The sequence below is a fragment of the Rhea pennata genome, chromosome 8 (genome assembly GCF_028389875.1).
Source record: "Rhea pennata isolate bPtePen1 chromosome 8, bPtePen1.pri, whole genome shotgun sequence".
Classification (NCBI taxonomy): Eukaryota; Metazoa; Chordata; class Aves; order Rheiformes; family Rheidae; genus Rhea; species Rhea pennata.
In genome coordinates, this window is record NC_084670.1 from 36,190,284 (window position 1) to 36,206,087 (window position 15,804).

Here is a 15,804-nt window from a genome sequence, read left to right on the forward strand (position 1 = left end):
GAGATCAGCTAGTCCAACCCCCCTGCTCAAGCAGGGTCACACCAGGCACGTTGCCCTGCACCCCATCCAGACAGCTTCAAGGGTACAGACTACGCAACGTCTCTGGGCAATCTGCTCCAGTGTGCTGATGCCCTCACAATAAACAAGTCTTTCCTTATGTTCAGATGGAGCCAAAGCTCTCGTGACTGAATCAGGCCCAGAGAAGCAGGCAGCATACAACTAAAACAAAACATCACGGAGCTGGAGTCAGTCTTCAGAAGCTCACACTAGTTGGCACCAAGGAACGTTCCAATTTCCTTCTTCATTTCCTAAAAAGGAAAGAATACAGGGCAACTAGGTGTGCTGAAACCATCACAATGTCTTTTTAGCCCCTCTGGCTTTAGAGGCACCCCCACGTGTCCCAAGCAGAGGAAGAGAGGGAGCCTGGATCAGCAGTGCTTGCAAAAAGTGTGCTGAGGAGAGACATCCTCTTTGTCAGGTGTGCGAGACGGGATGGAGACGAGCAGGGCTTAGGAGAAGGGACCTCCTCTTCTCAAGGCAAACTGCAGAGGCACAACCAATTTTGCCTCCTGGCTCTTGAACGTGAAGCCGGAATTTCTGGCCTATCTAGCACCAGCCGAGGCAGAAATCTCCCTTTGTGCGCAATTCAAGACGCTCGCACGTGCTAGTCTAGAAGAGTTATGGTGGCGGCACTAAAGAAAAATCTCTTCCCAGCTCCTTACCATGCTTGCCTGCCGGCAAGGGGAGGAAGGGGTAGTGACAAACGGAGACCAGGGCCCTTCTTTCACAGCCCCCTCCCCAAGGAGAGGCCCGACAGAAAAGCTGTGCACAGACTCCAGGGTGAACTGCTTTGAAAGGGCTGTGTGCATGCAATCCCTTGTCTTCCGGCTCGGTCTTAGCCCTGCTGAAACTGCCAACAGCCATGCCAAACGCAAGAATGGCTTTGCAGCATGCACCGAGTTCTCCCAGGCAGAGATGAACCACTCCGATATTACACGGACTACTATGCGGTAAAGAGACGAAGATTGAGATGAAGACACGATACCCACACTGTACCCGTGCAGGAGCGGTGTAACAGCGATCGGAAGTGCCGTGAGAAATACTACCTCTATTAACTGAGTCTTGTCGTCGTCTTGTCGATGCCGGTAAATACACTGGCTGAGCATAACATGTAGTTTTTCCCGGTGAAAGATGCTGAACTTCTTTGTTATCCCAGCAGCAGCACTCAGCAGTTGCTGAAGGAGGAAGGGAGACAAGACAAGTGCAAGAGCGCATGAGCTCTTTCAAACAGGCTCTGGGTATCGTCAGTAACTAAACCAGGACAGTCTAACACAACTCGCATCCTGCTTTCTTTTTCTGCAAAATACAACACGAGTGAAACTTCAAGAACAAAACTACAGATTGCACTGGATTTTGGGGGGAAAGAAATGGGTGAATTGGTCCTACCTCCGAGGGAAAAAGCAAGCCTTAGGCTATGTTACAAGCCTAGCATTGTGTTACTTCCCAGTCTATCCCATGAACGATCCTAACGGCAAAGCAACTTCTTCCAGAACAGCAGCAACTGCTGTGGCCCAGTGCACAGTAAGGGGTAGAGGCTGCCGCAGCAAAGTCACGACTGCATTTGATTAGATCATACTGCTGCAGTATGAGGCACTGTTTGGGAGAGAGGCCACAGGTCTCCTGGAAATGCTGCGGACAGCTGCAAACAGGAGCCTCCCCAGCTCCTTCTCTTGACCCAGGAGCTGCCTACATGTGTACAGCCGTGCTGGCAGAACAGCTCAAGTGTCTGAAGCAGATCAGGAAGCAAAGGCAGAGCGGTCAGCTCGAACCTACCCTTAAACAGACGTGAGTCTCATTCTCCTCGCTGGATGGGAATCTCCTCCTCTTCTCTGCTACGCTGACTGACGGTGATGCGTTGCTTCTGCGTTTTCTGCTTGATACAGCTGCACAGGGACATCAGAAAGCGCAAACCAAAGCATTACCGATGCAGTCCTTCCTTCAATTCTAGCATCGTAACCTGACGTGAAGTACCAGGAGAGGGACCAAGGGCACTGAAGTAGCCCTGTGCTGTCCCACTACATAGGCACCTTGAGAAAGAAGGGGGAGCAAGGGAAGGGGGTCATTTGGCCTTTTGATTTTAAAAGAAGAGGAACGGATTACAGAATGTCATTCACAGAATAGTCAGCTGCAGGATTTTATGCACAGCTCAGACTTCAGGCAGAACGCTTTACCACAAAGGAAGCTTATCTCAGCAGGACAAGTTGCTTACTGTCTTACTGCAGGAACTAATGTAGAGGAGAAGCTGAAGAGCCACTGCACGCAAGCTCTTCTTCAACGGTGGGAAGAGTTAAAGAGGCAGTCTTAAGGGAATACTTGCTGGAGAAGGGGAAATGCTCCTTAAGCACTTACTGCTCGTATGCTTGCAGATTCAGTTCACTTGCTTTACAACCAACCTTGTGCTTATGCCTTCCAGGATAAGACACCAATGTTGGCATTCACTGAACATTGCCCAAAACTCATGGATGAAACCAGTGACGGAATTCCCAGTCCTGCCAGCAGGATAAGGAGCTGTCACACAATGTCATACCCTGGGCCTTAGCGGGGAGAAAGCCCAGCCCCTTGATCCCTGCTGTCCTTCTCATGGGAAAAGCAGAGGGCAGGGAAGAAACAATGGTCTTGTCTTCAGATAGCTATTACTCTTGCTCCCCTCTTTTTGCCACTTGAGTTGGCAGGTCTAATCCTTTGAACTGGAAATCACAGGGCGAGACACTGCTCTCTGTCTGGGCACAGGGGAGGCAGGTCGGAAGGAAAGGAAGAGGAGAAGGAAGCAAAAGCATCATGGGAAAGAGGGAGTTTGCAGTGAGAACAGGGAGGGTAGCAATGGCATTAGCAGCTTATGCAGGAAAGGCAAAAAAAAAAAATGCCACTTGCCACTTGGGAAGGGTGTATGGGAAGGCAGAGGCCCTGCTGGCAATGTCTCCTCTGCTTGCTCCTCTGCTGGCAGTTGAGGCTCCGGTGGAGATGCTGCAGGCTGTACGCCCTGTTCCTGACAAGCTGCAGTCAGCCAGAAGGTGTTTTAGACAGCAGTACTCAAAGCACACTAAAGCATGCAAGCCTTCTAAAAGTTATTGCTCGACAATCTGTTGCCCAGACAAATGCCAAATGGCTGCTCCCATAACAGTAAGCAAAGCCCTCCTTGTAAACGCTCCTCACCTGCTTTCCTTTTGGAGGCAGCAGGTTGAGCAGCTTGATTTAAAAGCAAGTCCTCAAAGAACTTTCTGCCTTCTTCCTCGTCCGGCAACTGGACATGGAAAACTTCTCCATAAGCCTCAGAAAATAAATCTCGGACCTTAGGCGGGAGGAGGAAAGACATTGCAGATATAAGGCTACAGAAATTCAGGTTCACCTCCAAGAACATGAGTGCCTTTTCGGAATAGGCTGGCTAATGATTTGAGTACAAGAGAATCTACAGCAAGTCAGCTACTTGGCCTTCAAGTAGGCCTAGATTTTTCATAGGCCTCCGTGGCATCCTAAAACATCATCTTTGAAGGACTCTTTGGCCTGCATGAAATAAGAATGATCATTTCTGTTGAGGCATGGAAAGTCTAAATTAATTGCCGCTGTTAACAGTGTAACAGCCGCCTTTGGAAACGGCAGGCTGTCGCAAGAAATCATTTTAGAAAGCATGTTTTTTACCCTTTACAATGCAAGCACTGCGTACGCTTGACTAAGCAGGTCAATAACTGTGTGGAAGTCACGGGGATTATTGTCCAGGAGGGAATTCAGGCATCTGTCTGAGAAGGCCATAGGGGTGGAGAAGGCTGGGTCAAAGGGAAGCTCTTGACTTCAAAAGTCTGGTAGACAAACATGTTCAGTAGTGATTACTGCCTAAGCAAATTTCCAAAGATTCAGGCAGGCTGCCCTGGTAACATCAGGATCCCTCTGCTCTGGGCAGCGCAGTAGCCAGGTGCTTACTGGAGAGGCAAGTTCCACCGAGACAGAAAAAAGCAGGAAAAGCAGCAATCGAAATACCTCTTGGGCGAGCTCTGCGTGACGTACATCTGACGTTGCAAGCAACAAAACTGGAGCATATGCTGGAATGTTCTCCAATAACGTTGTAAACGTAGCTCTCAGTGTGACGCCAGCAGCCTCCCACCATACGTGGATACGAGGCACATAAAGGATGCTTGGCGCTGTCCTCTGGGCTTCTCGGATCAACTAATGCAAATGGGAGTTTGCATAAGAATTCTGAACCACACAGAATAAGCTGCTAAGAAGCAACACCGTTATCAGTCAACACATGCTACAAAATACCAGTGCCTGATGGGAAAAGGTCGGAAGAAAGCCACAAGACTAGAAAGAGACCTGATTTCCAAGCTGCTTAGATGTAAGGTGACTCCTTACAGCCCAGTCCACGTGGCAGTGCATCTACCCCATGAACAGAGCGGCAAGCATCCTTTCTGGGCTTGAATACCTTTGGGCACCTGATCAGGTGACCAGCACTCAGGCAGTTGCTGTTCCAGGATGGAACGCACCAGCAGTATATCTGGGCACTAGTTAGGCACTGCGGCTCGGTGGCCACGGATGCCAGTGTCACATAACCCAGAAGGAGATGTTGCCTTTCTGTGACTGATGAGCCCCCAGCCACGGAACACGTCTATTCTCCCTTGCACGGCTCTCAAGTGCTTCTACTAAGGGTTAACCTGTGAAAATACAGCGATGCCAAACAACAGAGTCGGCTCCCTGCCCAAGAGGCAAAAGGAATAGAACGGCACTCAGCCTGTATGTTGCATCCTACTCTCTCCTTGAGCTAAACACAACTAACTCTAGCTCAGTTTCTCCAGGTAAACAAAAGACACAGGTGCACAAGTATAAAGCGTTCTGGGAGTCCTTGCCTTTACGACATAGACTGCAGTGCTACCGGCTCAGTATTAGCTGCATTTTGTAACTGTACCCAGCTAGAAGAGTACTCCTGTTAATGCAAGAGAGAAGAGATACCTGTGCACATCTTTCTTCAGGCGACGTGCTACTAACAAAGAGAGCCGGCAGGTCCAGCGTGTAAGCTGCAAACTCCTCCAGCGCGTGTATTACTGCAGGAGCCAGGTGAGAACTTTGCCCGCATCCGGGCTCTCCAGCTATTAAGAACCTTGGCCTGTAACACGTGGGCTGGCAGTAAGCATCTCTAGAACAACAAGAAGAAAGCAAGCACTCTGAAAACAAAGTAAACAGTAAAGACACAGCTGTTCAGTCCCTTCTCCTTTTTCCTTGCTTTTTGCTTTTTCCTCCTCAAATACTCTCCACACTACAGGAGGTGAGAAACTGCTCTGTGATCAGGAAGGACATGGAACTGCAAGACATTTTTTTAATTCAGTTATTCTCATTGAGGCACCCCTTCCCCCATGGGCTTAGTGATTCTTGCTTTATTCTTACGAAACACGCCTGTCAGAAGCATTTGGGTCTACCCCCCTCCCAGTTCCACAGCCGAGACCGCCGGCAAGGACGCAGCAAGCCAAAGAACTGCAATCCAAAGCACACAGACATTTACCTGTTCAAGTGAAGGAACGTTTCCTTTTGAGGACTGGCCGTTTGATGAAACAGCTCCTCTGCAAAACCTGAAGGTGACGCCTCATGACTATACATGCAGCCGTTTCCTAAGATAGGATTTGCACCGTCTGAAAGACAAGAGAGGTTTGTTAACTGTCCAGAAGAGCCCACACCTGCCTCCCTTGCACTCCTACAGCTTTGAAATGAGTGCTGAAAGCCAGGGTCTTGTCTTCCTTCATTGGGCAGGCACACACTGAACGCTAGACACCTAAAGCACCCAACAAGGTCACTTCTTTCTGGAGCTGGAGCCCACAGTAAGCGAGTGGCAACTAAGGGAACGGGGCGGCAGCAAACGCCCATTTGTCCGAGGACTGCAGAGCTGGCATATAGAGACCAGGGTGTCTTCTAAATGCAGCCTCTCAAAGGTCACTCGAGGAGGAGGTAGCGGAAGGTGGACAACTCAGGCGGCATGTTTCTGCCAACCCCCTCGCCTCTCCACCTGCCTTTCCTCAGTGCTTTTCTGCCTCTCTTTTACCCAGAGGAAAGAATCTAGCAGCTCTCCTTAGTTCCACTAGTTCATAGTAGCGGTAGGACAGCCTCAAGCAATCAGCATAGAACCAGTCAGCGACCTCCATTGATCAAAGCATGGAGCGCTTCAGAAGCCGCAGTACAAGCTAGGCAGCACTCTGTTCCAGATATTCCTGAGGTAAAGGCATGCATAGGCAAACGAGAAGTTTCTACCGTTTGAGACCAATCCCACCATGACTGAAAGATTGGTTTCTGCTGCCTGCACCAGCTGGAAGTGTTTGCTGTGGCAGAATTTGAAGGCAGTGATGTTACTGTTCTACCTGGCTGCTGGTCCTTCTTTAGTGCAAGCGCTGCCTGGGGAAACACTCTCTGTAACGCTTTTAGGAGTCTCTCCAGAGTCCTCTGAAGCAGTGGCTTACAAACGGCTGACAGCGGTTGCGCGGGCGAAGCCACAGCCCTCTGCGAAGCTGGTGCAATCTTCCGCAGAGCCTCCGCAAAATCTCTTGCTGCTACTTCAATGGCAGCGATGTCTATCTGCAGCTTCTGTCGACTCGTGTATATCCGTGGGTAGTGTCGGCGCAAAGCACAGAGGGCAGCTTCAGCACAGAGAGACTGAATGTTGGCTCCACAGTATCCTAATGAGCAAGACAAGAATGCAGTGTCATGTCAGTCTCAGGCAGCACAAAGAAGTCAGGGACATGGCTGCCAAAGGGCAGCTTGTCAAGTCTCTGTCTGTGGCCCAAACAGGAACTGTTCAGCGGGTGATTTGAAAAGAGTTACCGCTCTGCAGAGCAGTTCCTTTATGGGGTTTGCAGCTGGATATCCTGTGCTTAGGAAGCCCCTGTGAGAGCAAACTTTTTGCTGCTGAGGAAGATGCCCCCCAAACCCTTTGGTGTTCTGAGAGACAAAACAAGGCAAGTGGACAGGAACCTGCCACCGTGGTAGCAACCAAGTCCTGCCAGCCGGCTCAGGGGCAAATTCTGTGGCAAGGCACAGGGGCTTGCTTACTGCCTGGTACAAGCTTGGACTCTTTCAGCATGCAGTCACGTGCAGGTGCTCAATGCATTTTTGATCTTACCAACACATTTTTCAGCCAGCTCCTCAAGAAATGCATCCAGCGGCTTAGGGCTCCAGGCTCTCGTGTGAATCTTGAGAATCTCTTTTCGAGCCTACATACAAAACGATGGCGTTTTGCTTTACGTTCGTCTCTCAGGGAAAAACAAACAAACAACCCCACAAACACTCTCCCGTTCATATAACTGCCAGTTTTACACTGCTAAAAGGCAGGAACTTTAGAGTTCTCTTAACGCACTGCCTGCTCTCCCAAGTTCAGTGATTCTCAGTTTGCCACGTTCAGCTCTTTGTGAGGAGCAGGAAGCAAACGAAAGGCATTTCCGGCATCTATAAAGAGGCGAGTCTCCACAGGTATGAGACTGAATGCTCTTGGGGGAAAAAAAGGTAGTCTAAAGCTTAGGTGGAAAGAGATTCCTCAGAGAAGATTCTCAAATCCTCAGAGAAGACCCTCTCCAATTCAGCAAAACTTCATGGTGACAGACTCATCAGTTAATCAAGTCTGCCGTTCTCACAGGTTGTTCTGCAAAGTAGTGCCAGCGCTCTCTTTCAAGTTGCTACAAGTCCTACCAAGAGGAACGAAAACTGTGGCTCAAAGCGCTAGCCCAGAAAATGTCAGGCTTTGCCTGTGTTTCACCTCCGATCTTTGCCAGAGATGCACTCAAGTGTTCCCTGCTACAAGGACTAATCACAGGAGGGATTTTGAGATGACCTCTACAGGAGTGAATCATACGATAACTCTGTTTCATGCTACCCTCTCTGCTGCTCATGAGAGCAGACAAACTCGTGGGCACCATTTCTTCCCTTCTTCCCTGCTCTGTGGTACTGCGTGGGTGCACGGTTGTCTTGCAAAGAAAGACTTGGCCACGTTAGCAGGAGGGTGACTAAAAGGGGTCTTACCTCTTTATTGGGCAAGGCGAAAAGGAACTCTCTGTCAAAACGACCCGGCCTCCGCAAAGCAGGGTCTAGGGAGTCGAGTCTGTTGGTGGCTCCAATGACCACAATCTCTCCTCTGCTCTCTAAGCCATCCATAAGCGCCAGAAGCGTTGTGACAAGAGAACTAACAAAAGAACAAGGGTTGATTCACTGGTTTGGGAAGTGCTGCTCCATTCGGCATGACTTTCTCCAGTGGCCACTCCAAAGGATAAGCTCTTCTGGATGAGATGTTGGTTAGTGGAAGGACTCACGTCAAGACAAACAAACAGCACACAGGGTAACCAGAGACCTTGTGCTGACACCCAGCTTAGCACGTGCTTTTCAGCTCCGGTGTGTAAAATCACCTGAGGCTGAGCATCATGGTGCTCTAAGATTTCAGCATGAATTAGTGTGTCATGTAAAGACACCAGGCTGGTCTTCTTTTTGCAGAAATCAAACAGATTGTGTGTAAATGCAGAAGAAAAGAAAGAGAAAAGAAGAAAGAAAAGTGCCATACCTATGAATTTGATCCTGGCGACTGGACCGCACAGGGGCAAGACCATCTATCTCATCAAAGAAAATAATTGAAGGCCGCATCTTGTAGGCCTGGAAGGAAAGTGCAGACACTGCAACTGTGGCCTAGGTAGAACACAGCACTACTCAAAGGGGACAGGCATGAAAAAACACTGTGGCTGCAAAGTCACCAGCCCTGGACTTTCAGAGCACCATCAGGGACCTCTGCTCTCTGAGACAAAGGGGTAAGTGGCACAAGTAACAGAAGCCAGCAGCCTGCGCCAAGCAGCTATGACTGCTCCTGGGAACAGATGGCTCCAGGAATTTGCACAGCTGCTGGGCAACCAGAGAGCAGAGTCAGGCCTTCAGTAACTCAATTACAGGCTCTGGAGGCAAGCTGCCAGTGCAATGATTCAATGACCATGTGCTGGGGTTTTTTTTGTTTGTTTGTTTGTTTTTGTTTTTTGGGGGGTGGGGTGAGGGTGGGTTTTTTTGTTTTGTGTGTGTGTCTGTGTAGTATGGCAGGGGAGCAGGAGGAGGAGGGAATCTTTGATCTAGTGAATTCTCCTGCTTATTGATACGTCTTTGCCAGCACACCTGCAAGATTCCAAGCCGCTGATCCAAAGCAGGATGACACTGAGAAAGGAAACACTAACATTCCCACTTCAGTGGGAGAAACCAACCAAATACGCAGAAGACCGAGTTCTCCAGGAAGACATCCAGCACAGAACTACTCCAGCACCGCTCTGACACAACAGAGTGCACATTTCCACCTTACCTGCTCAAATAATAAACGGAGCTGGCGCTCAGATTCTCCCACCCATTCACTCAGGCAGTCAGCGCCTTTCCTCATGAAGAAGGAAATTCTCCTGTCGCCTTGGCTGCATTCGTTAGCAAGTGCCCGAGCTACCAGGGTCTTTCCAGTCCCTGGTGGGCCATAGAATAGACAGCCTCTGTAACGAAAAATGAAAATATAAATAAATAAGTAATGAAAAAGGAGAGAGTTGCATGGCTCTGACCAAAACACCAAAAAGTGCCTACTACAAGCCCCACCCCTAAAGCAAACAAGCCTTTCCTCCTAACTAAAACACTTCCAGTACTTCCAGGAGTAGCAGCAGGCAGAGCTCAAGTGGTAGAAAAGTCAAAACAGGTGCAAGCTCTCACAAGAGGCAAGACTTGACACTAACAGCCTTCTCTTAGCCATTGAATCAATGAACACTACCCCTCCTCCCAAAGAGAAGAACACATTCATGTTAAAAAGAACGCACCCCAACAGTAAGCTCTCTGTGAGTGATTGCATCTCACAGCACAGAACCAATATAACTATGTAAGAAGCAGACTATTTTTATTTTAGTCTAAGCATCACAGGCGCAGCAACGTTTCAGTTGGAAGTCCTAAGGCTTACAGGACTGATTCTCATTGTAAGAGAGCAGCCACCAAGCCTTTAACTATGGCAAGGCATAGGAGTCTGCCTAATACAGTCCGGATTTGTTCCATTTTTAAGACATCACTTCTTAACACCCCTGCAAAATCTCAGCAGGGGTGACCACAACTTTTCAAGCACCCAGCTGTACGAACACCTCGGGTTCCTATTCTCCTGAGCACGGCGGCGTTAGCTTGTGCACTTCTAATGCGCCTTCCGTTACCTTGGGGGTCGCAGTTTGAATCTCTCAAAGAACTCCGGATAAAGTAACGGGAAAATGACCATCTCTTTCAAAGCTGAAATGTGGTCAGAGAGACCCCCCACGCCATCAAACCGCACCTGAAGAGAAATTCAACAGAACACAGTTCGTAGGTTAGAGAAAGCTGCCCCCGAGGAAAGGCTTCATCAGAAATTGTCATCTGCCAGCAGAAAGGAGATGCTGAGGACAGCTTTGAAGTTCCTTCAGAGAAAACTGTGACCCGAGGCAGCCATAGACAGCCCAGCACGCAAAGATTTCATCAGCCCTGGAAAAGTCCCCACCAAAGCCATAAGTGACAAATACTTACTGAGCCATCTATTTGCACTGGATCGACTGGATCTGCCACATCTGTTCCAGTTTTCTTTGGATCCTTGCCATTTCTCTCAAATCCCTTTCCCCCAGAGTTCTGGGGAAGACACCTGGTGTGAATGAAGGAGAAAGGGAAAGGCGCCTTCTGAATGAACATGCAGCTGGAGGGATTCCGGTTTCTTTCATGTTGGCAAGGGAGGGCAGGAGCACTTACAAACTTGCATAAACTTCCCAGAAAGTAAAATAGTCATGGGAATTGATTTGTCTTCAATAGCCAAGAGTAAAGAAAGACGGGTGGGCCTGTGTGGCATTAGACTAGCTGAGTGATCATTTTTACATCCCTAAGTGCTCAGACCCAGCAATAGCCGTCATTCTCTGTGCTCTAGCTGCTCACAGAATCCAAAGAGCCTTTGTCAGCAATAGGGCCATGAACACTTGGTTGGGAAGCTTCCTTGTTTCGGAACGCTTCCAGGCAGAACTAGTGATCTCAGTTCCAAGAGGAAAGACGTGTCAGGAGTTGAGTGACTGAAAAACCCCCACCACAGTGCTTCTAACAAGTCTGATTTATTTTCATATGGCTTGCCAGAGCAGTGCAAAGTCACCATAGTCTAGGAGTGCCCCCCTTATGCCCCCTGCTTTCCTCTGCACTTAATGTTCAAAGCTGCTGCCCAAAGCAGCCGCACAAGGAATGGCCAGCATGAGTGGCCAGCACACCTGCCTTTGCTTCCCGTAGACTTCTGCCCCCTGCCATAGGCAGACCACGCAGCGTCACGCAGAGCTTGGAAAGCAAATGCAGAGCTTTCAGCAGGCTGGACCGCCTGCGTCAAGCAGCCTGCCGACGGAAAAGACTATCTAGACATAAGTTCTCAGTCTTCTTTAAAATCAGTGCAGACTACACAACGGGCAGCATTCAAAACTGGATACAAATACAGACGATTTAATGCCCTACGGACCATGGGAATACGGAGCGTCATAGCCAGCGCTGTCTTTACAATCACAATTGCTCCCAACATCTTCATTTACACTAAGCAGAACACAGCTGTGTGGAATTTCCCATAGGAACAAGAACTCACCTCCACTTGTACGTTGAATGAAATGAAGCTACTTTGAATCGTGTGCCAGAAGCAACTAAAAATACATGAACATTTATCCACAGACTCTCCCTCTAAGTAAGTTGCCTACATGCGTCAAGAAAATCATTTCTGTACTTCACAATGAAATCGTCTAGTGACGGTTTCTGGAAGGGGATTCTGGCTTCAAGTGCAGAACACAAGGGTTACATGCTCTAGGTGACCTGCTGAGCGGGGAGGTTGGACTAGATGATCTCTGGAGGGCCCTTCCAACATTACTGATTCTGTGATTCTATGATTTCAGCTGCAGAATCTCAGCCACTCCCTCCAGAATCGTCTCATCACTGGCCCCCAAAGCATGCCTTCCTGAAAACTGCTGGCTAGTGGAAGTCTCTCTAAGGCTGAGGATCACCTCTCCCAAAGAAAAAAATCTTGCCGCCTCGACACTGAGGTCGGACTGGCACGGTTACAAGGGTTACGGTTGTTCCATTACTCGGTGCTGGGAGTGACACCACTGCCGATAAACAAGAGCTGTCACTAGCTGTACGCCCACCAACCTGTTTGGTCTTTTGCCGACAGGGCTTTGTGACCGAGCACATGTAGACGTAGCTCCTTGTGTGGGAAAAGAAGACGGCCCTGAACAAAATGTCTTAGCTTCTCCCAACTCCACTGAAAGCAAAACATTTACAAGAATATTGCACATCACATGCTTTTCAGGTACAGCTGGTTCGTCAACAAGGCAGGAAGTGGGATGGGATTCACCATCTTGAACTCCAGACCAGAGGAAAGTTCTCAGTGTTTTTTACCAAGGCACAGGGCAAGTGAACTAAATGCACACCTGCTTCTGAAGGAGAATTGAAAGTCAGAACAGAGCACAAAAAGCAAGCGGGCTCTGCTACTATGCTTTTGAGGACACACAGGTCATTTGTTTTACTTCTGCGTGGACATCTTTCTTTTAAACTTGGGAAGTTCAGCTACAGAAAGAGCAAAGCTTATTCTGTGAAACCTTGATAAGAGCAGAGCAGTGAAACCCCAAGAAGGTACTGCAAGCTGTAAACAACAAGTAGAGGAAGAAACTGAGTTCTAACCAGGCATCTACGAAAAACCGTGGGGGTTTTTACTTGCAGAATGAAGGCAAGGAATTGAAATAACCGTGGTGCGCAGGTGTATAGATTTTTGTTCACAAAATTATGCCCCACCTATACACAAGAAACTGGCCCTTCAGAGAGGCTCTGTGAATATCGCACTTTGCAGTGCAGCTTGATCCTGCACCACGGTTTTGCTTGGGTGAAGGTTATGCTGCTTCCGAGTATCCTCGCCACTTTCGCCTTCTGGGTGTTCACCCCCTTTGGACAACCCTGTACTTCCAGAACCTAGATAACATTTCTTATTTGTGTGCACACATCTACACTGTCATTCAAGAACTGATATCCCCCTTAAATGCAGAAAATCAGCCCTGCAGAGACACTGTGCCTATAACCTACATTCCAATCGTTCTCGAGAGCATATGACGGTTTGCCTTGGTCGAAGGCTACGCTGCTTCGGAGGGTCTTTGCTAACTGCCTCCTTTTGGTTTTCATCTTCTTCTGATGACCCTGCAATTACAGTACCTAAGATATCATTCCTGGTGCCTATACGGTATCCTTCAAGAACTTCTGTCCCCTCTATGCACAAGAAATCAGCCCTGCAGAGAAACTGTGCCCATAACCTACATTCCAGTGGCTCTCGACAGCATATGCCAGTTTGCCTTGGTCGAAGGCTACGCTGCTTCGGAGGGTCTTTGCCATCTGCCTCTTCTTGATTTTCATCTTCTTCTGTTGACCCTGTAATTACAGTACCTAAGATATCATTCCTGGTGCCCATATGGTATCCTTCAAGAACGTCTCTCCCCTCTATGCACAAGAAATCAGCCCTGCAGAGAAACTGTGCCCATAACCTACATTCCAGTGGCTCTCGATAGCATATGGCAGATTGCCTTGATCGAAGGCTATACTGCTTTGGAGGGTCTTTGCCATCTGCTGCCTTTCGGTTTTCATCTTCTTCTGGTGACCCTGTAATTACAATATCTAAGATATCATTCCTGGTGCCTATACAGTTTCCTTCAAGAACTTCTGTCCCCCCTATACACAAGAAATCAACCCTGCAGAGAAACTGCACATATAACCTACAAGATCCTTCCTTTCTCTAAGCCTATAGCCCCTGCACGTATCTTTGCCTTCTTCATCTTCTTGCTCTTCACCTTCTTCTGATGAGCTGGTTAGAGCAGAACCTTTACAACATCGCCAACACTGAACTCTTCAAACACTGCTGCAAGTTGTATTACTCCCAAAAGGTACCACACAGATAGCGATGGGTTTTATTGTTACCAGCATGGGTATGACACGCAAGATGTGAAACGCTGCCAAAGCTCCAGAGCCATTTGTGCATGACACATTCCAGAAACTCGGAATCAGCAGAGAGGAGCGTGCGTATAGGTCATGGGCAAAGGTCTGGCCTTGGTGGAATTGCTGGGTGACTTGCCACCAGCCTCCATGAGCGTAACAAGGGGCCACATTCTGCTGAACAACGAGGCAGCTACCATGAGAAGAGCTATTTCAGAAAGTTCCCTCTCAGTATTGTGAGGTAGTGCTTCCGGGACATTTTTGGAATGTCCTGACAGCAGCAAGACTTCATCTGCTTCTGTGGTTTCAGATCTTGCCTCTGCCATAGCTCTGCCACGGGCAATAACAGGGAAGTTCCCCAACGAGAAAAAAGGAGTCTGATGCCTACAGAGAAAGTTTATGCCAGGAGCTTCTGTTTAGGAACTGGAAATTCTTCTGTGAAAGATGGTCGGAATGCCAAACATGGAGCATCCCTACCTAGCAAGCTCTTACTAATACCCTCTCACATTAATAGCTGGATGCCAGGTAAGGAATGGACGTGGCCTCTTCAATGGCCAGCTTACCCACTCCGAGTAATTTCATTCTATTCCTTGGCTAGCATTGCCTTTTCCTTGTCTGAACCAAAACAGTAGTTCTGCTTTCTGAATGACGGAGATAAAAATTGCATGGGGCACACAGGCAGAGCACAAGGAAAACAGGGAAAGGAGTCTGGGGTTTCTACCAGCCCCCCTCCCTCACCCTCTAGCACTCTCCTCTTTCATCAGAGATGGAGGAATGTCTTGCCCTTAGAATCCCAGAGTTTTCACTTTGCCCATGAAAGAATTGCCTCATACTCTCACCTCCCAGTCAACGCACGCTTTTCAGCAGCTTTCTACAAGCAACTGGCTTCTCCTGAAAACCTTCAAGTGTCCTCTGGCTCATCCAATGCAAAGTTACTAAGGCCCTTCATGACTTATCCTCGTTCCTCATCCCATTTCCCACTGCATACGACAGCCCCCGATTCCAAACGGGCCCTCACAACAGCTTCCATCAGCTACCTGCACAACACACAAATGCAGAAGCGCTACATTCGGCCGATCTCTGTACTCGGCAGGAGCTTTTCCTACACATCCAGTGGTCTACCTTGCTTCCTGAAAATTCCCGTGATGCTGCTCAAAAGCCATGAACCCTGATGAACAGGCTAGTGCTGACATCGTCCCTGCTTACCACTCGGAGTCAGACTCTCCCTTTCTTTGCGTTCCCCGCCTGTCTAGAGCCAGCTGCTGACTTCTGCCCTGCCTTAGCTCGTAAGCATTTGGGGAAAGGACCCGTTCTCTTTGCTGACCATCTGCACAGAGTTCACAAGGGCAGGGAGGCCCATGTGGAGGCCATGCCTACTGCTTGCAAGCTCTGCGGCAATAGGGAATTATGAAGAGCAGAACAAGAGGCAGTAGTTCAGCTCGTTTCCCTTTTAGGTGAGGCTCTGGGCTGCAACACGGGGGAGAAAACGGAAAGCCAGAACTAACCGACAATTTCTGCCTCGGGTTCTTGAGTTTCTTCCTGTTGCTTTCCTTGGCAGTACGTATCCAGATTTTCCTGATCAAAAGGAACAAGAACAATCAGTCCCAATTGTGCTGCAGCTTGGTGCCTACCTAGTAACTTCATCCAAATGAGGCATATACACAAAAGAGTAGAGTCAGATACAGTTCTTCTACTTCACAAATAGCAAGGAAGGATCCGTGGAGTACAACCACCGAGTGTTCCTTAGTTTCACAGGAGGTGCGGACTGTGTCAGCTTGCCCTTTTGCAGGC

At 48.7% G+C, this 15,804-nt stretch overlaps 1 protein-coding gene across 1 annotated transcript; it reads right to left on the bottom strand.

Annotated features, from left to right (window-relative positions):
- Positions 1–266: 266 nt before the first annotated feature.
- Positions 267–13,440, bottom strand: LOC134143576 (ATPase family AAA domain-containing protein 2-like). Its single transcript, XM_062581702.1, has 16 exons — positions 13,345–13,440; positions 13,117–13,227; positions 10,561–10,659; positions 10,218–10,333; positions 9,350–9,524; positions 8,576–8,664; positions 8,044–8,203; positions 7,151–7,241; positions 6,393–6,707; positions 5,546–5,672; positions 4,999–5,182; positions 4,033–4,218; positions 3,214–3,349; positions 1,834–1,943; positions 1,107–1,235; positions 267–308 (listed from the first exon to the last, which is right to left on the bottom strand). Exons 1-16 carry the CDS (start codon positions 13,438–13,440, stop codon positions 267–269), a joined length of 2,166 nt encoding a protein of 721 aa, XP_062437686.1.
- Positions 13,441–15,804: the final 2,364 nt, after the last annotated feature.

Bases quoted from the DNA above. Each gene is read 5' to 3' on its own strand.
- LOC134143576 (XM_062581702.1), bottom strand. From the start codon at position 13,440: ATGAAAATCAAGAAGAGGCAGATGGCAAAGACCCTCCGAAGCAGCGTA. The intron at 10,660-13,116 runs GTAGGTTATAGG...TGTCTTCCCCAG, and splicing joins CTCTCGAGAACGATTGGAAT to AACTCTGGGGGAAAGGGATT. The intron at 1,944-3,213 runs GTGAGGAGCGTT...GTCCCTGTGCAG, and splicing joins TGCCTCCAAAAGGAAAGCAG to CTGTATCAAGCAGAAAACGC.